At 54.5% G+C, this 22308-nt stretch overlaps 1 protein-coding gene across 1 annotated transcript in view; it reads right to left on the reverse strand.

The window, feature by feature from the left end:
• Window positions 1-22308, reverse strand: part of LOC141727780 (serine/threonine-protein kinase pim-1-like) — a 34569-nt gene that overhangs the window by 4699 nt on the left and 7562 nt on the right. The window contains exons 2-5 of the mRNA XM_074534067.1: window positions 20843-20949; window positions 20669-20719; window positions 20102-20471; window positions 19283-19459 (exon numbers count right to left, since the gene is read on the reverse strand). Coding sequence (XP_074390168.1) covers window positions 19283-19459; window positions 20102-20471; window positions 20669-20719; window positions 20843-20949 — 705 coding nt within the window. The remainder of the gene's footprint in view (window positions 1-19282; window positions 19460-20101; window positions 20472-20668; window positions 20720-20842; window positions 20950-22308) is intronic.

Below are 22308 nucleotides of genomic sequence, written 5' to 3' on the forward strand. Positions count from 1 at the left end.
ACAGGCCCCCAGGTGTTTTGAAAGCAGATGAGAGGTGGTCCCCAAGAGGCCAAGGCCAGCACAGAGTGGGTTGTGTGAGGTCACAGGTAGGGCTATGAGAGCACAGAGTTTGTTGTGTGAGGTCAATGAGCAGCTACAGCATCACAGAGGGGATTCTGTGACATCACAAAGCAGGCTGTGACATCATGGCATGGCTGGATGGCATCATAGAGCAGGCTGTGAGGTGAAAGTGTGTGCTGTGCCATTACAGAGTAGCAGTATGACATCACAGAGAGGGGGTTGTGACATCACTGAGGGTGCTGTGACATCACACAGCTGTCTGTGACATCATAGGGTAGAATGAGCGGCCACAGAGCAGATCCTGCCATCATAGAGGCTGGCTCTATGACATCAGAGAGTGGGTTGTGACATCACTGGGTGGCTATGTAACATCATAGGACAGGCTGTGACATCACATAGTGACTTTCTGACACCACAGAATCTTCTGTGAAATCACAGTGCAGGTGCATGACATTCCAAGGTGACATCCCAGAGCTGGCACTGTGACATCACAAAGGTGCTGCGTGATGTCCCAGAGCCGGCAGTGACATCACAGATGACTGTGTGATATTGCAAAAGGGCTGTGTGACATCACAGGGGCTGTGTGACATCACAGATGGCTGTGTGAGGTCAGTGGGGAGGTCACTCTGCCCTGGCCCCCCTCACAATTCCCCCCAGAGCACTCCAACCCTGCTCATGCACAGCAGGGTCCCCTGTCCCCCCGGGTCCCCCCGGGTCCCCCGGCCCCGCAGCCTCCCCCAGAGGATGTTCCACGAGATCGACCCCAGAGCCTGACACCGGGCCGGGGGCCGGGGCCCTGGGGGTGGCACAGGGGGACAGGGACACCCCGGCAGCATCCCCATGTCCCCCAGGGCCAGAGCTTGGGCCAGGGCTCCTTCACCCTGCTACCAACAAGGCCTTGAGAGCACTGAAAAATCCCCAGCAAGGGAGAAGCAAACACCAGATTTAATATTAAGGGACAGCAGCACAAAGTTCCTTTACAAGAGTCACTCTGCTCCTGACTGGACAATTCAGGCACTCCAAGGAAATAAGGCAACAACGAAACCAAATCAAATCCTGTCAATCAAACCAGAAATCAGCCAAGAACTCTTCCTGGGTATGTGTGAGACACAAGGACAGTGAGGGCAAAGATAAAAGGAATATGAGCCAAAAGCTTAACAGAGCTCAAACTTAACAGGACTTTACTTATACCTTAACTTTAACTGGTACCTTCAACTCCCCAATTTAGCAAAAGAGCAGCACTTAACACTATTTAACCTTACTTAAAACCTATGAGTTATAAATTTAACAGAGGAATTACACTTAACAATCCTTAACTTAGCTAATAAATTAAATTTAACAACTTGGAAAAAGAACAACTCTTAGCAGCATTTAACTTTGTTTAGACCTCGTGACTTATACTTACTTACTGATAACTGGATATCTGACTGACTCAGCTATCCAAGGTACTCCAACCCCATTAGAGAGCAGCATTTTTGCCACATTTCCCCAGCACAGGCACTCCTGTGTGCACACAGACACAAAGAGTCAGTACAAGGCACCTGTGAGAAATTCCCCTGAGGGCAGGAAATGCTCCCTGTGGATGCTTTGGCATCTCCCCAGCAGGCGGAGGGTTAAACCTGGAGGAGAGGATGGATCGGCCCAGGCTCTGTGGTTATTCAGGATCCCCGAGTGCAGCAAACGGGAGAGTTCCCGGCTGGGAGAGGCCCCACTCAGAGGGAGTCGCTGGCCCAGGAGAGCTCCAAGGGCTCCTTTTGGAGCGCTGTTTGCAGGGCCCCAAGAGAGGGGCTTCAGTCCCAGCAATGGCTCATCCTGCCTGCACTTGGCACCAACAGCTTTCTTTGGCAGTGTAAGAACAGGGATGTTGTGCCATGGAGGGAACAGAAACAGTTCCCAGGGCTGCTCCTACAGAAACCAGGAGCTGGTTGGGCAGCAGCAGTGCCTGGAGCTGACAGTGTTTGTGATGAGCTGCAGAGGAGCTGAGCCCAGGGACTGTTGGCCAAGGCCGAGGCCCAAGGAGCATTTCTCAGCTGGCAGGGTGGCCTGAAAGGGGAGGGGGGAATGCAGCAGTACAAGGCCCATGGAACCAAGGGGTCATTGTTACACTGTGGGGCCTCATGAGACCAAGGGAGCAGTGTGACTCTATGGGGCCTCATAAAATCATGGAGAGCACTGTGACATGGCTGGACCTCATGGAACCAAAGGGATTGTACTGACACTGTGTGACTCCATGGAATGTAGGGATCATTGTGACACTGAGAGGTCCGATCAAAACAAGGGTCCATTGTGGCATCATAGGACCTCCTGGAACTGTGGAGACCATTGTGACTCTCTGGGGTGTGATGGAACCAAGGGGCCATTGTGACACTTTGAGGCCCCATGAAGCCAAAGGTCCATTTTGACATTGTAAGGCCTTGGGGAATCATGGAGAGACCATGAAGACACTTCATAACCTCACAGAACTAAGGGGCCATTTTGACACTGAGGGAACTCATGAAATCATGGAGACCCTTGTGACACTATGAGGCCCCATGGATAAGCAAAGCATTGTGACACTGTGAGGCCTCATTGCACCAGTGAGACCATTGTGACCATAGGGGGTCGCCACAGAACCAAGAGGACCCTTGTGATACTATGGGGCCTCGTGAAACCAAGAGGCCTTTGTGACACCGCAGGGCTGCATGCAACCAAAGGTCCATTGTGACATTGTGGAGCCTTGTGTCATCAGTGGTCTATTGTGACACTGGCCAACCAAAGGAGACCATTGTGACACTGCAGGGCTGCATAGAACCTAGGGGCCATGGTGACATTGTAGACCTCCATTGAACCAAGGGTTCATTGTGACATAGCAGGACTGTGTGGAACCAAAGCTCCAGGGTGACACAGAGGGGCCTCCTTATCGTAAACCCTATGGACCTGGGTAAGGCTCCATGGAGGACTGAACAATAGGAACTGCTGAGACAGCAACATAAGTTCCTGTCTCTCTGATCTCCGCCCCATAGCTTATCTCTGTAACCCTATAGGCTATGTTACCTAAACCCTAACTATTGGTCAAGTTTTGATCCCCCTTAACCCAATGAAAGGGGCCTACTTTAGCCCATTTGACAGAAGAACAGCTGTCGCTGGGACCCTTCACAGACTCCCCCAATAAAGTCATCACTGTGGAACACCAGGACCTCCTTCTCCTCTCTCGCCTACAGCTGCCCTCAGCCAAGGGCAACCTACCTAGCAAGCAAGAGCTGAGATCCTAAGAGAGCTTGCAACCACAAAAGAGCTGGTAATCACCAAGCTTGCTAAGGGGGTTAGCCCGCAGCATCAGCCTCGGGCTAGCCTAGCTTTAGGGCACCCTGTCTCCCTGAGGACTGGGCTCCCGGGCTATCTTGCACTGCTTGATAATAAGGCCAGAATAGAGGCTTTATTATATCTCCTATCATCAATGGCCCATTGTGACAGTGTGGAGCCAAAGGAGACCATTGTGACACAGCAAAGCCCCAGGGTCCAAAGGTCCATTGTGACATTGCAGGGCTCATGGAACAGAGGAGTGACATGACATTGTGGGGCCTGGGGAACCACGGAGATCATTGTGACACAGCAAGGCCTCGTGGAATCATTGGGACCATTGTGACACTGCAGAGCCTTCTGGAACCTAGGGGCCAGTGTGACACTGTGGGACCCCATCAACCCAAGGGTCCATTGTGACACTGCACGACTTTGCCCTTGTGACACGGCTGGACCCCATAGAAACAAGTTGTCATCATGGCACTGTGGGGCCTCATGGATCCTAGGCAGCATTGTGACAATATGGGGCCCCACAAAACTAAGGGAACATGAAACAGGTCTGGCTGGTTTGGCCTCCCAGGGGCTGCCTGATAAATCACCTTGACATGTTGAGGGTCTCATCTCATCTCCTGTTCAAATGATGGGGCTCCGTGCCTTCCTTCCCAATTGAAAAGAGCTCTTCTTCTCCTCCAGGCACCTGTGGACAGAACCGCAATTTCACCTCCAAATTTCCTTATACCCAGGGATTGTTCACATAGGAATACTGCCAGGACAAGTCTGTCTTGCAGTGGTTTTACAAAGGTCACCTCCCATCTATCCCCAAAACACTAGAGAGGCTCCATGCTCTCCTTCCTATGGGAAAACACCATCCTGCTTCTCCGGGCGCCCATGGTCGAGATTGGATTTCTACCTCCAAAATTGCCTAAATCCAAAGACTGCTCCCAGACAAAATCTGCCATACCTCACAAATCTAGCTGGCCTTGGCCTAGTGAGGCTCTCACCTGCCTTCCAAACACTGGGGCTCTGTGCTTTCCTTCCTCTGGAAAAGAACTGTCCTTCTCAGCCAGGTGCCCAAGACCAGAATTGGGATTTCACCTCCAACATTGCCTGTTGTGTCAGACTGGAGGAGATTGTTGGCTGGAAACATGTTGTGTGTGAGAGAGGAAGGGGCAGGTCCAGCCTTGCCCTGCCCTGGAACCCCAGCTCTGCACTGCCCTGGAACCCCAATCCCCCCAGAGCCTCTATCCCAGCCCAGCAGTGGCTGCCAGTCCCTGGCACAGCACAGGCAATGCCCCACAGCCACCTCTGCAGCCCCAGCCCAGCTCCTGAGGGACCAAATGACACCAAGTCCCACCTGGGGGAGGGGCCCAGGGAGACCAAGGGGTGTTTAAGGCTAACAACAAGGCAAGCACATTTGTGGACCCTATCTCCTCTTGGAATTTCCATTTGAACACTGCTAGAATCCAGGAGTTAATAGCTCTGTGTGTGCTTCTCTAAATCTTTTTTGTCTTTCTCTCTTTCTGTGTCTATTTCTGTTTAAGTCATCTTGCAATTTTTTTTTAACATAAAATTGAACAGGCATAGAGTTTCTGAAGTTGAATGGGTCAAGTTAAAGCGTTGATAACTGTTTTTTGTTGATTGAATGTCATAGAAAACCTTTTGCCAAAGTTTCTCTGATTTTCTAAAATTCCCAGTAAAGATTGGTTTGCTGTTTTGAGCTCCTGAGAATCTCTTGTTGGTATTTCTCTAGTGCATCCAACTCAGAGGAAGGAAACAATTGTAATTCCTTTTAAATGTCTCCTTGAGAGAATTGTTTGGGGGTTGGGGGTCAGGGCTTGTGTGTCCTGCTTGGCCCAGCCCAGGCAGGGCTTTCCCAGCCACATTCCACACTTCATTGCCCAGCTGGAGCACCTGGTGCCTCTGAGTTGTGCTGCCCCAGCCCCAGGGACGCTCTCCATGTCTGCCCATTGCCCCACGGTCTCTGGGCAGGGATGGCCTCAGTGGGGGCTGCTGACATCCTCAGCAACTTGGAGGCTGCTGCTGAATTTTCCTGCTGCAGAGGCTTGTTCAGCCTTCAGCTCTTGAGTGCAGGAATTCAGTGTCCCAGGGCTCATTAACATTCAGAACACCTGAGCAAGCCAATTTGATTTTAATTTTCAAATCATTTGTGGTTAATTAGACAGATCTCAGTAGTATATCTGCAGTGAATGCAATATATTTAAAAAGACAGTGAGAAAGGATTTTTCAGGTCCTGTTTAGCTTTTTTTTCCTGATAATTCATTGATATGTGCAGTCTCCAATTGACACTGCATCCAAGTACCTCCTCATGCATTTTGAATGGATATGAAAATCAAGACACTCCATGGCTGACAATCAATCAGACTCTGTCCCTACCCCCACCCCACCATTTCCGCCATCCAAGCCCTGGCACTCAGGGCAGCCTTGTGCAAATCTGAGTTCCCTCCAGCCCAGGCTGCACCTGCAGCTTTCAGCTCCTTGGCTCCAACTCCCACCTGCTTTCCTTGGAGAAGGAGCTGCCTGAGACACTGACAGATGTTCATTTATTGTTAGTCAACAAAGCCAAGGGAAGGCACAGTTCCATCAAATGCAAAAGTCATTACTCTGTGGGATATTGAATCCACTTTCCACAGCAGACAGTCTCAGAGCAATGGAAAACCTTCTGAGCCCAGCACAGATCCCAAAGTCCCCCCAAACCCTCCCTGCCCCGATTCTGCCCAGATTTGCTCTTTGCACACACGAGTCACACACTGAAGCCAGGAGCTCCCTCCATGCCCAGAGGGAGGAAAAGAGAGAAAGGGGATGAAGAGCTCTCCTGTGCAGAGCCAAGGTGCAAGTGCAGCCCCTGCAGTGGGAATCACAACTCATCAGGTTTGTGTCCTTTGGGCTCAGGGCCTGGTGACACACAGAGGCACAGAAAGGTTTCTTGCCAACAAACACACGTTGAATGCAGTCTCACTTCCGCAGCCACTGGAGCTGACCGGCTGGCTAGCTGCTCCTGGAGTGACTGGTGGCGACTATGAATCCCGCCACTCCCAGGTTCTCGGCAAGAACCCCTGAGTAGTGGCTCCGTCTACAGTGTGGTGATGCAGGCGAGAGCAGGACTGCGAAGAACTGAGGTGATGGAATGAAGGAGTGGACACGCGTGTGGATGCCAAGGCGCTTTTTTAGCCCAGGCGGGGCCAGTGACGGTCCAGGTAAAAACCATTAGGGATGCACTTAAAAAGGGAATGGGGGCAACCGAAGAGACACGAGGGTCCAATGAGCAAAACCCAGGGGAGCAGCGAGGGACACAACTGAACCAATAGGAAGCGCCCAGGGGAGGGAAAAGGCTGAAGGGAAAAATCATATTCTAGGTGAGGGATGAGTGACATAGAAGATTCTTGACATGAGAGGGGACGGTTACAATGGTTGACAGGGAACAGGTGGGAGGAACAAACCATTAGGAGGGAGAACATGGAGGGAACAGAGGGTCAAACCAAATTCTTAAGTTATAAAAAAGAACCAACTTTACAATAAACCCATATAAAACACACACAATGCTACAGTCGAACATTTGAACAGTTTAATATCGCTCACAGCTCTTTCCTCAGCTCTCTGTGATGTACCAATCGCATCTGAAATGTCCCCCATCCCCAAGGGATTTCTGTACATAACAGTTTTAGGCAAAGACATAGGAAAAATTAAGTGATAGATATAAACGCAATTAAGATGTTGACTAACATGATATTTATTGAACTTCAGAAATATGGGGCAACTCTCTGCACCTCAAAGCATGAAACCAGTCATTTGAAGGGCACTTGAAAGACCAGAGAGCATCTGGAGGAGGAAATCAAAAAACAGCAAGGTAGACATTGATCCAGCTGCTCTAGTGAAGGGGCGTCCTTAGACATGGCCATCTAACCAGGAGAGCTGGAAATACATGAAGGAAGATTGAGAGGAAGCAATACACTGGATATTGGTGACACAAGTCCACAGGAAGATCAGTATTTGTTCTTCTGCCATCATTACACTTCCAGGAAGTTCCTGTTCCTGGTGGGAAAAAATTGCCATGGCTTAAAAATGCTCAAATGACCCAGGTAACAAAGATCCATTTGTATATTAGGAAACTAACCAGTATTAAAACCTCTTCTCCTTTCCAGGCAGACATCAGCTGTGTACCCATGGACAGGCAGTGCCACTTGTGCCCTGAGGTGCCCAGCTGGAATAGGATGTCTCAGAGAGCACCTGAGGGAGAGCAGAGCACCTTGCAAGCTGCAGGTCCCTGACAGCCCCTCAGGGCTCCTGTCCCATCAACATCTGCTCTGCTCCAGCCTGAAACAGGGCCCAGCATGGTGCTGGGATCATCAGAGAGCTGAGGTGTGTGCTGGAATTCAATGCCCTCCCCATCCCGCAGCAGCCCTGCATTTCTCTGCTGCAGCCTTGGTCTCCAGCAAAGCCATGGAGTCTCTTTGGGCTCTGGAGTGTTCCTGCAGCCCCCAAGAGCAGCTGAGCTCTGCCTTTGGCACAGTCAGGCTGAGCCAGCACAGGCCATGCTCAGCAATTTCTTGTGTGTGCCTGGCCTTGCTGTCAGCCCCAGCAGCGGCTGCGTGGCCCCTTTGTGGTCCTGTGCAGGCCCAGCCATGGTGGCCCAGCCCCTGTGCAGGCCCAGCCCAGGCCAGGAGCATTGCGGCTGGGAACGGCCCCTGTGCCGTGGTGCCCACAGCAACCTTGGGGCTCTTTGCCCCATGGCCTCCCTGCTGGGCAGCCTCTGCCAGCTCCTGCAGAGCCTGTGGCACCTGTGGGGCTGCACACACAGCCCTGCCCCGGGCTCTTCCGGCCTCTGGGCCAGCAGAGACGCAGCCAGGGCTGGCCATGGCCGGGAACAGGCCCTGGGCCCTGCAGGAGGATGGAGCTGGGCCACAGCCAAACTCAGCCCAGGCCAAAGCTGGGCTCAGCAGCCAGGGCTGCCAAGGGCTGGGCACAGAGGCTGGTACTGACAAATGTCCTGGGCCCCCTCCCTGCTCTGTCCATGCCACCAAGGGCACAGAGCAGCCTTCTCTCTGGGCCACTTGCCTGTTTGCAATGCCTTGCACAGGCGCTGGCCCTGCCCCACAAGGCCTGGCCTGAGTCCTGCCCCTGCACGCTCAGCCAGGCTGAGATGGACACTGATGGTTTCTGGGCCAGGCTCTCTGAGCCCAGCCCAGCTCCCTGCAAGCTCTGCCAGCTGCCCTGAGCTCTGGGCAGCACCAAGGGCCTCTACCCAGCCCAGCCCAGCCAGCTCTGGCCCCACAGCTCTTCTCAGGCCAGGCTGCTCTGGGCACTGCCCCACGGCCTCAGCCCCTGGCAAGGGCACAGCAGCAGCTGCAGCTGCCACAGGATTCAGCCCCAGCCATGGGGGAAGGTGCTTGGCCAAGGCCAAAGGAGGCCCCCTGGCTGCCCTGCTCCCCTCGGGCTGAGGTGCTGAGAGCTCTGCAGCCCCTGCTGCCATCCCATCTGCCCATGGTAGCAAAAGAGCTGTTACCTTGTTGCCCTCAAGAGCTGCTCCTGCTCCAGGCCCAGGGCCCATGCCAAAGCTGGGGCAGCCACAAAGCTGTGCCCATTTCTGTTCATTTCTGCCCTGATGGGGATGGGTTCTCAGCCACTTGGAGTTTGATGATGAATTTTCCTACTGCAGAGGCCTCTTCTTTCTTGACCTCTTTAGTTCAGGAGTTCATGGGAAAAGGCTCATCAACATTTGTTCACAACGCCTGAACAAGAAAAGCCACAGGGAATACTCTAGATTTTCAATTCTTTCATGGTTAATAAGACACATTTCTGAAGTGTATTCAAACTGAAGAAACTATATTGAAAACAATGAAGACAGAATTGATTTATCCTGTTAAGTTTTCTTTTCCTGTTTATAGACTGATATCAGTAATGTCCAATTGATATTGACCCCCAGCACCTTCTAATGCAGTCTGAATAAATATTAAAATCAAGAGCTTAAAGCTGACGATCAGTAACGCTTTGTCCCCCCCACTTACCCACCATTTCCCTCATCCAAACCCTGGGAATCCTATGGATCAGGAACAAGTGAGTCACCATCCCTGGAGGTGTTTAAGGAAAGACTGGATGTGGCACCCGCTGCTACGGTCTGGGTGATAAGGTGATGTTACGTTCCAGGTTGGACTGGATGCTCTCCAAGGTCCTTTGCAGCCTGGTTGACTCTGATGATTGTGACACTGCAGGGCCCTGGGGAAGCAAGGGGCCATTGTGACACTAAGCAAGGGGCCTGGTGGCACTAAGGGGACAATGGTGACACTGTGTGTGACATGGCAGCGCAGATGCAGGGGGCCATTGTGACACTGTGGGGCTTAATGGAAGCAAGGAGTCCATTGTGACAGTCTGGGTCCTGCTGGAACCACAGAGGCCACTGTGACCCTGCATGGCCTTGTGGAAGCAAGGGGCCATCGTGCCACTGTGGAACCAAGGAGAGTTTCCAGGGAAAGCCTGGAAACAATGGAATTGAGGGGCCAGTGCACCATTGCAGGGACTCTGGGAACTGAGGGAACAATTGTGACACTGTCGTGCCCCGTGGAACCAAGGGTCTCTGGTGACACTGCAGTATCTTCTGTCACCAGAGCTCCATTGTGACACTGCAGCACCAGGGAATTCATTGTGGCACTCTGAGGCCTCATGGAACCAAGAAGCCTCTGTGACCCTGCAGGGCCTTGTGGAACCATGCAGAGCATTGTGACAGAGCAGAACCTGGTGTCATGATGCGCCCATTGTGACACTGCAGGGCCCCATGGAACCAAGATTCCAATGCTGCTCCTCAGGGACTCCTGGAATGAAGGAAACATTTTGGATACCATGGTGGCCCATGGGACCAAGAGGCCCTTGTGACACTGTGGAGGCAAGGAGAGCATTGCTACACTCAGACACCTCATGGAACCAAGGATCCATTGTGACACTGCAGGACATTGGGGGCCATAGTGGCATTGTGAGACTGCGGGGCCCAAGGATCCAAGGGAATTTGTGACACCAAGGGGTCCCATGGAACCAAAGAGACATTGTGATACTGGGAGGCCTCATGGAATCATGGAGACCATTGGGATGCTTTGGGGCCTCATGGAACCCTGGTGACACCAATTTGGCTGGGAGTGTTGATCTGCTGCAGGGCAGGAGGGCTCTGCACAGGGCCCTGGACAGGCTGGATCCAGGACCCAAATCCAACAAGGTGAGGTTTAACAAGTCCAAGTGACAGGTCCTGCACTTTGGCCACAACAACCCCTGCAGCACTACAGGCTGGGGACAGAGTGGCTGGAGAGCGGCCAGGCAGAAAGGGACCTGCAGGGACTGATGGACAGCAAGCTGGACATGAGCCAGCAGTGTGCCCAGGTGGGCAAGAAGGCCAATGGCTCCTGGCCTGGATCAGGAACAGTGTGGCCAGCAGGAACACGGCAGGGATTCTTCCCGTGTGCTCCGCTCTGGTTGGGCAGCACCTAGAGTGCTGTGTCCAGTTCTAAGCGCCCTGTGATGAGCAAAAAGAACAAATTTGTTGCAGTGAAAAGTAAAGAAAGCAAAGGTAATGGAAAGGAAATGCTCAGGGCAGTTTGAGGGTGGCTGTCAGGCAGCCCTGGCTCTGAGCAACAGCATCTGCAGTGAGACAGGAAACTCCCAGCTGATGGGAACAAACTTTCTGGCTGACTGCAGAGGCCAGGACAAAGCTGAGTGGTTTCCCTGGTGTCCCCCAGCCCTTGCTGGCCCCAGGGGCTGATGGCATTTGTGCTCCCTCAGGTTCATGTCCCCACACCAACAGCATGGGGGTGCTCCCCCTGCTGTGTGCAATGCAAACAGGGGCTGCTGAGCCAGTGCTGCCGTGTCTGTGCCTGCAAGGATGGGGCACTTGTGTGAGCTGGGGGAGAGGCCAGGGCTGCAGAGGGGGGATGTTGTTGGCAGCTCCATGAGGACGCTCTGGGATGCTGCCCTGGGCTGTGCAGTGCACTGGGGATGGATCAGCCCCTGCTCTGCTGCTCCTTCCCGTCTGCCCCAGGGGCCTTGCAGAGCACCTGCTGATGCTGTCCTCAGCTGCCATGGCAACCCTCAGGACAAAGGAGTGCCAGGGCTGCTCCAGGTACAATTGCAGTGACACTCGTTGGTGCCACCAGGTGCCATGGCAACGGCCATGGGAGACCCATTCCTTGGTTTGGTGCCATGGCAACCAATGCCCGGAGCTGTTGTGATGGTTGGTGGCCATTGAAAGCTGCCCTGGGCCCTTGCTCAGGGCTGGTGTCAGTGCCCAGAGCCAGAGGGGATCCCTTGCTGGGGGCTGTGCCATGGCCACCTGCCCTGTGCCGCGCTGGCCGCTCAGGCACCAGGAACCAGAAGCCAACGGCACTGCCAGGGCCAAAGGCCAGGTCAGCCAGACAGAAAGGGGCAGGGCTGGGCACTGTTGCCATGGCAACCGGCACTGAGGTGGACACCTGGGTCACCTGGCCTGGCAGTTGCCATGGAAACCCCTGGCAGGGACTGAGGGCACAGCCCCTGGCACTGAGACACTGCTGGGCCGGGTGCTGAGCACAGGGCTGAGCACGCAGAGATGGTTTTGTTCTTGCTGAGCTGCAGCACAGCCAAGGCCTGTCCTGCCCCTTGTCAGCCACGCTGGGGAGGGGCTGGGGCTGTGGGGGAGCTGGGCAGGGGACACAGCCAGGACAGGGGACCCCAACTGAGCCAGGGCATAGCCCAGACCAGAGCACATCATGCTCAGGGTATGAAGGGGGGGAACAGGGAGGAAGGGGGGAAATTTGTAGGGAGGGCTTTTGCCTTCCCAGGGAACACTTAGGCAAGAGGGGGCCCTGTTTCACCCGTGGGCAGGGTCACTACCAAAGACACAGACACCAACTGAAGGAATTGTGTCATTTATATCATGCACAGCTGCAAAGATTTACAAAAGGATAAGCTCAGCAAACCACATCATCATTAGCAAAGAATTACAAAAGAAGCTCTGTCGCAGACATTTCTTCATAGAAATCCTTTCTTTGGGATTTCTCCTTCTTCTGGGAAGCAAAGGGCCCCAGAAGAAGAATGTAAACAATTGTTATCAGCTGCTGTGAAATGTAGCAGGTGTCCCTGTGATTGGCTCATCTTCCTTGTGTACCATTAAAGGCCAATCACAGGAGCAGCTCAAGGACAGATTCCCTGGGCAAAGAACTTTGTTATTCATTCTTTCTATTCTATTCTTGGCATAGCTGCTCTCTGCAACCTCTCTTCTTATTCTTTTTAGTATAGTTATAATGTATTATATATCCTATATCAATAAATCAGCCTTCTGATCAAGAAACAAGATTCTCGTCCTTCTCTCACCACAGTGACCGTCTAAAGTCGCTGTAATAAAGCTCAGCAATCCATCATAACCCATCATTACATTTTGATGACCAATCCCTTGGTGAAACACCAGAGGTGTTTGTGGCAGACAAAGATTCTGGCTGACTATGAAGGTACACCTTACAGACATCAGTAGTACTTTAGTGACACCGTTCTTCATTCTTTTTTCTCAATCTCATTCGAGTTAGGAACAAGAATTCCGTTGTCCCTGGAGCTGGCACCTTTTTAATTCCAGAATAATGCCCCCAGGCCCTTTGCTGTTCAGCTTTACCATGCTGTCTGGGCTAACAAGGCCTGGGGGGCCCTTTCCCCTCTGGCTGGAAGGGGCCGGGTCCCAGTCCCTGATGGGCACCCAGGCTCCTGGATGGAATTCCTGTGCAAGTCCCTCAGGGTCACAGCAGCCTTCACATGGAGCCCCGTGGATCAGAGCATTTCCCAAAGGGGCCCTTGGGGCAAACAGGGAGATCTGGTCTGGCAGGATGGGCAAAACAATCTCCTGTCAGATCTCCTTGTTCTCACACACAATCCTTGGCTGCAGGGACACAATCCCAATGTTCCTGCCCAGGTTTCAGGACTCAGAGTTGTCTTTCCCAGGAGCTGCTCCTTCAGCTGCCTCGGGAGGGCCTTTTGGCCTCCAGACCCACACTCTGGCTCTATTATTAGGGCTGCTGGATCCAAACCCTTTATCTCCGCAAACAGTGGTGACTGGAGGTGGATCTCCTGTTTTCACAATCGTTCCTAAAATTGCAAGATCAATAATTGTGCTACCCTATCATGGGGTTGAATAATCTAGTCTTGTTCATTATTGTTTTCAGAATCACTGTAATTTCACCTAGACATTCTGCATCAATTCCTCTTGCCATGACAGGAACACTTTGCAAGGCCAAGCTCCATGGGAGCAGTTACCAAAGCAAAGTGTCCTGGAGGAAATCTGAATTCCTGTTTCAGTATTGATAGCTCTCATTTGCTTTGAATTTATCCTAATTAATTCCAGTGCATGAAGGCCCAGCCCTGCAGCCTCTGGGCTGGCCCTGCCAGGAGCCATCACAACCAGAACAATTTCCCAGGCAGCCCAAGTCTCACTGCCCATGGCTGGATTTGCAAACTGGGGGCAGCCGTGCACAGCCAGGGGGTTTCATTTTCCCAGTGGGCCATTGTTAAAGGCATGGAGCACATCTGGGAGATGGGTTCTCCATGGGCAAAGGTTCCCATCTCCTCATTTTTCCAACTGCTCTTTTAACAACCCCTTCACCTGCACAACCAATCCTGCAGCTTGTGCATAGTCTGGTACATGAAAAACCCTGCAGGCTTAATCACTGTATTTTTCACAGGAACAGACAAAGCACTCTACATCACAATATCAGCACACCATGTAAAAGTAGCCAATTTCCTCCATTCCTCCTTTTTTCATTGTATACAGTCTCACAAAGTTGACCACTGACATGAGGGTCCTGGCCAATCCTGTTCTGTAGGGTATTTAGTGTTACATCCCTGAGCAGCCAAAGATACCAAATTAGTATTGTCAGCACTAGTTCACATTATTAGTATTTTATGTGTACATATTGATATAGAAATATAGATATGTAGATATAGACATATCTAAATAAATTTATAAATATGAAGGTCTTATTATCCTATAAATATGTATATAGTTATTTATTAGATTGATATGTCACTTGCACAAGTGCATCTGAGCTCAAGATTAAAACCTTCTTCTATTGCTCCATGTGGGAGCATTCCAACAATAATTTTTCCTTCTGAAGGTGCTGTTTCCTATGTACTCTCAGCAAATTCATCTTTGTCTGCCCAAACCCACAAGGTCTTTTCCTTTTCCATATGCAATTTTTGGATGCATTTGAAGACATCCAGGGGTGCAGCTTCTTTTACCCGACTGCCCCACTGCTCACACGGGGCTCCGACCTCAGCCCACTCCAGAGCCAGGGAACTCCAGGGAAGGGCTTCCCAGCTGGGAATTTCTAATGGGACTGATTCCTCACACTGACACTGAACAAGTGACATTTTGTTGGCATCTGGAGAGACTGGTCCAGTTTTGTTTTACCAGTGGGCAGGGTCAGCACCAAAGACATAGAGTCCAGCTGAAGGAATCAGTGTCATTTCCTGCAGTTCAGAGCAGCAAAGAATCACCAAAGGAGCAGCTCAGCAATGCACCCAACCATCCCCACCAAAGACTGCAGCAGTGATTAACAAAGATCCAGTAGCATTTACCCTCAGGCTTTACCATCCCCCAGAGCCACACAGCAGCTGGGGAAGCTGTCACAGCCAAGGGCTGCAGAGCCACTCCTGGGCACTGGGAATTCCTGCAGGTGCCTCCAGCCCCAGGTGAGGCTCCAACCCCGCTGGGAGAGGGCCCAGCTCTGACAGGGCTGAATGAACAAACTGACAGCACTGCTAGTGTGGCAACATCTGCTTTCATCCTCCTCTTGCGATCCTCCCAAAGCCTGGCCAGGGCTCAAGGAGGAACCAAGGGAGGTGACTTTGACCATACAGCCCCAAACAAGGCCAGATGTCAGATTCCATGGCCTTGTCTGGCTTCTAAATACACAAAGGTCAATACATGTTTCACTAAGGAGTGGCTACATCTATCTCAATGCTAATGACCATGCATATTTCATCAGGGAGCAGATACAAAGATAACGTTTGGTTGGAAGGTTCATCCAGAGACCACCTTTGGCTCAGGGCCTGCTGTCCAGGCCTCACTCAGGGCTGGTGTCCAGGCCTTGGCTCTTCAGGGATGTGGTTTAGTGCTGGGCTTGGCACTGCTGGGTGAGCGGCTGCACTGGGTGAGCTCAGAGGGCTTTTCCAACAGAGAGGATTCTGTGATTCCATGATTCTATCCACTGCATTCAGCTGGAGCTATTTTAGCAGCATTACTTTGCTCCAAAAGTTCCCTCTTGCCCAGCTCCTGTGGCCTGAGGCTTCAGCTCCTTCAGTTCCTGGTGCTGAGCTGCTCATGCTGAACGAGACGACTGGGAGAGACGAATCTACTCAATGCAATTCCTTCTGGGACACAGAGAGGGGAGGCTGTGCAAACAGGAGAGGGGAGGCTGTGCAAACAGGAGCATTGTTTGTTGTGGCCTCCTCTCTGCCCTTCACACCTTTCAGCGCTTTGAACCAGCCAAGAGCTTTCTCCAAGAGTGCAATGGAGCAGCTGTTCCTGCTCCCAGGCCTGGCTCTCTCCAGTCTCTGCCCTTGCTTGGTTCTGTCCCTTGTGCTGTGCCCTCTGTTCCCCCAGGGCTCGCTGGCTGCTGCCCAGGACTGTGGCACTGGCACAGATCCAGGGCTCCAGAGCCTCCTTTCTCTGCCTTTGCAGCTGCCTGGGCACAGCAGCCTTTTCCATCTGGAAGCTCCCCATGGACAGGGAGTGCCCAGCTCTGTTCCCTGCACAGCCTCCAGGAGCCCAGGGCTGCCATCTCCAGTCCCTGCTGGCACTGGGGGCTCCCAGGTGCCTCAGGCTGCTGTGACACCGCTGCACACGGGAGGGAAGAGGGGCAGGGGCTGTGCTCAAAGTCAGCTCCATGTGCTGCTGCTGCTGCTGCTGCTGCTGCTGCTGCTGCTGCTGCGGGGTCATTTGTGCAGCCCTGCCCCAGAGTCAGGGACCAGATCCTGCCAGTCTCTTCCAGCCCTGGCTGCTCAGACTTTGGGCCCTGGAGCCTCAGGTGGCCAAAGACAGCTGCTGCTGGTCCCTCTGTGTGCCCGTGTTCAGCAGTGCTGCTCCATCAGTCTGTGCCCAGCAACGGGGAAAAGCCTCAGCCCTGCAGGGCCAGGAGCTGCCGGGCTCTGCCTGAGCAGCTCAGCCAGCAGGAAGGGAGCTGCTCCACACAGGAACCAGGAGCAAAGGACATTCCTTTTGTAGGACATGTTTTCTATTGAAAGGAAAAAAGAGGAAAAAGGAAAAAAATAGGTAAATTGTAAAAGATAAGCATAAAATCCAAGTATTAGTGAAAAAACATAACACAATGTTAGTGAAAAAAACAAAACATAAATGCAAAGATACATTCTTTGCATTAAGAGGTAAATGATCTTTTTCAAAAGAGAACTCAGTTCTTTACATTGTAAATGTGCTGATGGCATGGATCCATCTTACTGACCTCAGCGGCCTCTTAAAAGATTTTGGGCTTTGTTCCCAACACTGGTATTTGAAATTGTGCTCAAAGCAAGAGGAAATTGCTTTGTGCCCTTCCAGCTCCAAGCAGGACTGGGAATGGAAACTCTGTCAAAGCCCAAATCCTTTAGAAGATGACCTTCCTTCTCACCCTGCGAATGAGCTGCACATTCCTGTTGTAACTGTCAGGGATTTCTTAGAGACACAAAGTCCCACTTACGGCTTTTTGCTCTGGTTTGGCAGTGCAGAAGGGCAATTCTCCATCCACCAGCTCCAGACTGCACTGCCTCAGGAACACGGCCCACTCGCCAGCTTTGGCCCACCCGTGGCACTGCTAGAGGAGGAAGAAAATGCAATTGCACAATTCCAGCCAGTCAAGAAGAAAACACCCTGCACAGATCCAGGTGTTCAGACGGGACTGTGGAGAGTTTGGGTCCTTGCCAGCTGGATGTGTGTCCCCAGCTGCAATCTCTGGGCCTGCAGCAGAGTCTCACTCACCGGCCAAAGCAGAAAGCTCAGGCGCTGTGCTCACAACGGGCTCGTCTGATGCAAAGCTGTCAGAGCAATGTGAGGGCAGAGCCAGCCCAGCTGGGCCAAGGGCTGAGCCCAGCAGAGCCCTGGCAGAGCCCAGAGCAGCCTCAGCACCCGCAGAGCCCGGCTGCAAGGAGAGAAAGCAGAAACCGCCCGTCAGCTGAGGGCTCCTGTGCCCTTGTGCCAAGGCCTGTGGTGCCCAGGCCATGCTGGCTGTGCCCCGAGCTGTGCCCAGCGCTGCCCATCCCTGCTGCCTTTGGCACAGAGCAGGAGGGCAGGACATGTGCCCAGCCTGCAGCCAGCCACGGCACATCCAGCCCTCAGCAGCTGCCCAGTGCAGGATGCTCCTGTGCTCGCTGCCAGCTCCCAAAAGCTCTGATCCCACCCTGCCAAGCACACAGGGACCCACCTCACACCAGCCACGGCTGGAAGAAAAGCTGCTCCCAAACCATGGCCTCAGCCTTCTCCAAGGGCACGGCCCATCCACGCCACAGCTGCTCCCAAGCACTTCCCCATCCACACTGGACCACCTTGAATGCTTCTTCTGGAATAACAAACAACACATTATTGACAAGAGTTTTGAGACAAAAAGGGAAAACAAGAAAAACAGTAAAAACTCCTATCTCTGTCAGTGCCATGAGGAAGGCCCCACCCCTACATGCTAGGGAAAAACCCAGCCATGGCTGAGGGAATCCCACACTTTCTCTCTTCCTCCCTGCACTGTCCCCCAAAATCACAGTGACCCCAAAGCAAACAAGGGCAGTGGAGCAGCCCAAGCCCTTCCTTGCCTGCACAGCAAAGCAGCTGTGCACAGGTTCTGGAGCCCCACCTCTGCTCCCACCATGGGGCTTTGTTTGTGTTGGGCTGGCTGCCCCAGCCCCAGCCCCAGCCCAGGGCACGGTGGGTGCTGGGGGCTGTTGGCAGAGCCAGGAGCCCACTCCCATTTCGTACCTGCCCCAGCCCATCCTCCCAGCCCTGCCAAAAGCAGCTGGGCAGCGACTGAAGAATGAGTTGCATCTGCCCCAGCAAAGGGGGAGCCTTTGGTTCCCTGCCATGCTGGGTCATGCCCAAATCTGGCAGAATTTCCCCAGATGGGGACTCATCTGCAAATTCCCCGTGGAGTTTGGCTTTGAAGAAGGTGCCAGAATCAAAGTGCATCACCTTCAGCCTCCAGTGGCCAGGCTGAGGAAGAGCTTGTCATCCTTGATGTCACCCTCGCTGTCTCCAGCAGCAGCAGCAGCAGCATCATCATCCCCACCCGGTACAGCTTCTCCAGGGGCTCCTTCTCCTTCCCTGGGGGCAGACCAGGCTCTCAGGGCTCTGCCCAGGGCCCCAGCTGTCAGGGAACCAGGACAAGCAAAACCAGCTGGGATGGCAGCCACCAGTGCTGGGCAGAGCAACTCAGCTCCAGCACAAGGGCTGTGTGTTCCCATCCCATGACCCCGGTGCAGTGACACTGGCAGCACAAAAAGGGTTGGGTTCCTTTGCTTCTCATTGCCAAGGCAAATGTGGAGCAGGAACTTACCAGGGCCCTGGATCAAAGTGTGCCTGTGGCTCTCTCCCTTCTTCTATGGCAGAGGAATATCCTGCATCCAAGGAACACAGAACAGGTCTTCCAGTGTGGGTCTGTCCAAGGAGTTCACGGATAAACACCACCAGATCAGGTCTTTGCACTCTGGGGAGAGAAAGCAGAATCTGATGGTCAGCCAGAGAAGGCTCCTGTCTGCTTTACCCCATTGTTCCCATGCCCAGGCCATGCTGGATGCACTCTGAGCTGGGCCTAAACTTTCCCACCAATTCCCTGTTTTGGAGGAGAGCAGGACATGTGCCACCTCCTCAGCAGCTGCCAGAGCGGGATGCCCACGAGCCTGCTGCTGGCTCCCAGCACTGGGATTCCACCCATTCCAAGAGAAGAGGATCCACCTTGAGAGAGCCCTTGTGGCAGCGGGAGCTGGCCCCAGCTGAGGTTCCGGCCCCTCCTGAAAGGGTGCTCCCCGCAGACCATCTGGTGCAGCAGGATGCCCAGGGACCAGACCGTTGCTGCCTCGCCATGGTACCAGCCAAAGTCATTCCATTCCGGGGGGCTGTAGGACAATGTTCCTATGGAATACAGATGGAGTTCATCAGGGGGATGCTGCTGCTCCCAGAGCCTGGCCCCAGCATCCCTGGGTATGCGGGGGCTGCATCAGGGGCACACAGGGTGACCACTGCCCTCTCACCAGCATCTGGGACTTGTGCACAAAGTTAGGGTTGGAAAAGAAGCCTCTGGTGCTGGAAGAGGGCAGCCCTGGCTAGGCCCGACAATGACATGCAAAGGAAAAACCCACTCCATGCTGGGGAAAAAACATGCCCTTATCCTCCCTGCCTGCATTTCCCCAAAAGTATTATGAAGCCAAGGGAAACAGGGCGAGTGGAGCAGCCCAAGCCCTTCCTCTCATTTGCACACCAAACTGGCTGGGGCACAGGTTCTGCCGTCTCTCTCTGCTACCCCCACCCACGGGGGTTTTGGTCGGGCTGGCTGCCCCAGCCCAGCCCCAGTCCTGGGCAGAGTGGCTGGCAAAGGCTGCCAGCAGGGCTGGAAGATGGCTGCCCACCCAGCCCTGCTCTAAAGCAACTCAGCTGAAGATTCAGTGCCCTGACTGGCAGCAAAAGGGAGAACTCCCGCTGCCACAGCCAGCTTGGGCTGTGAGATGTTGGGCCATGAGATGTCAGCAGCGGGAGCACAGCCCTGGGTAGGCTCACCTGCAAAGTGTGTGTAGACTGTGTCCTGCAGGTAGGTGCCACAGCCAAAGTCAATCAGCTTGGCCTGCCCGGTGTCCAGGTCAACCAGGATGTTCTCTGGCTTGATGTCCCTGTGCAGGACCCCGCAGCTGGTGCAGTGCCGCACGGCCTCCAGCACCTGGCGGAACAGCTCCCGCGCCTCCTCCTCGGGCAGGAACCGCCGTGCCCCAATGAAACGCTGCAGGTCCTGACACTGCTCTGGCCGCTCCAGCACCATCACGATGCAGTTGGGGAGCTCGAGCCACTCCAGCAGCTGGACTACACCGGGGAAGCCAGTGGACGACACCTTGGCCAGCAGCACGATCTCCAGGGGTGCGCTGGTGCCGTCGGGCTGCGGGAGGAGCACGATGCCGTCACTGGGGCCGATGCCGTGCCAGGCCTGGGGAAGCCCTCAGCCAGCCCGGGATGCTCTGCGCCCTGCGCTGGCCCCACGCCCGCTCTCCCTCGGGGCGTCCTGGCGGCTCCCACCGTGCCGGGCCCCGGCTCATCCCTGGCCGGCAGCCCCGGCTGCTGGTCCCGCTCACTCACCAGCTCGCCCCAGTGCCGGACACGGTTCCGTGGCACCCTTTTGATGGCCACCTGCAAGCCAAGGCCAGCAGCGGGGTGAGCTCGCCGCCCGCACTGTGAGCCCCATCCTCCGCCCTCTGCCCTCCTCCTCCTCCATCCCCTCCTCCTGCGCCCGTCGCCGGCCCCGCTGCTCACCGGGGCGCCGTCCGAAAGCCTCGTGGCCGCGAAGACTCTGCCGAAGCCGCCGCGTCCCGGCAGCGATCCCAGCCGGTACTGCTCCTGCAGGGCCTCCTGCGCCGTCCCTGCGGGCGGGACGCGGCTGTCAGCGCTCGGCCCGGGGCCAGCAACGGCCCCCTCACCCACCCCGGGCCGGCCATGCCCAGGCGTTCGCTCCCGGGAACGCGGCACGGGAGGCTCAGGGCCAGAGGCCGCGCTGCCGAGCGGCGGAGCTCGGGCCGGGGAAGCCGCAGCGGAGGCGGCGGGAGCGGCCGCGCCGCGTGTGTGCTCCGCGGGGCCCGGGAGGAGCTGGGCCAGGGCCAGGGGCCGGGGCCGCTGCCGGGGCGGGGGGCAGGGCTGGGGCCGGGGCCGGGCTCGGGCCAGGCGGAGGCAAAGGGCGGTGATGCCGCCCCCGCACCAGGCACTGATGCCCGCCCAGCAGCGTCACCGCCAGTAGGGCCAGAGCCGGGCGGAGGCGAGACCGTGGCGGGACGGCCGGGGCCGGGCACGGGGCAGCCCCGACCGGGCCGGGGGCGGGCCGGGGGCATGGCCCGGCCCTGCACGGGAGAGGGAGGAGAGGAGAGGGACGCCGGGCTAGGGACCCTGAGAGAAGAGTGCCCGACAGCGGGAAAGGGAGGGAGAGAGAAAGAAAGAGAGAAGAGAAAGAAAGAGAGTATTCAAAATATCTCTTTGCTGCCGCCGCTTCCGCTGCCGCCGCTGCCGCCGCTGCTGCTGCCGCCGCTGCCACCGCTGCAACTGAAGCACCAGGGCCGTTCATCCCCGTGTCCGTTCCCCGCTGGCCCCACGAGCCCCACGTTCGAGCCCCGCGTGCCCCAGGGACAGCCCCTCCATCTGCCCAAACACGGGAACTTTGCAGTGCTGAGCGCAGATGCAGAGCCCTGACTCCTGCACACTGGCACAGCGATCCCCTCACTTGCTGCTGGGCATTGTCCTTGCTGAGGGTCAAACACTGTCGGGCCACCTTCCCTTGGGGTAGGATTCCTACCTGAGCCCAGCACTGCACTGACACCTCCAGTGTTGCTTTCCTGTAAAACCAGGGGAAGGAAAACTGTATTTGGCTCATGGTGTTTTAGAGTGTCTAAAAATCACTAAGTCACCGATCTTAGAGGTGCAGTGCATCTGGAATTACTGGGATGGAGAAGTAGTGCAACATGGAAAAGGGGAGCATAGAAATAAATAGAGGAAAGCATCTTGGATTGTTTCTTTCATTTTCATTTCACTTCTGGAAAGCTGTTTCAGTTTTCCAGGAATCTTCTCCTGTCTGCTCTTCCCAAGAATCTCTCATGGAGAATAAGGTCAATTTTCTGTCACAAGATTTGCCACCAGGAAATGATGCCACTGGTGCAATTTTCATTGTAACTGTTTGTGCTGGCTTAGGGCAAATTTGGGGAGGAAATCTCCAAAAGGGGTCCATCTAGAAAGCA

The sequence above is a fragment of the Zonotrichia albicollis genome, unplaced genomic scaffold (assembly GCF_047830755.1).
Source record: "Zonotrichia albicollis isolate bZonAlb1 unplaced genomic scaffold, bZonAlb1.hap1 Scaffold_254, whole genome shotgun sequence".
Taxonomy (NCBI): Eukaryota; Metazoa; Chordata; class Aves; order Passeriformes; family Passerellidae; genus Zonotrichia; species Zonotrichia albicollis.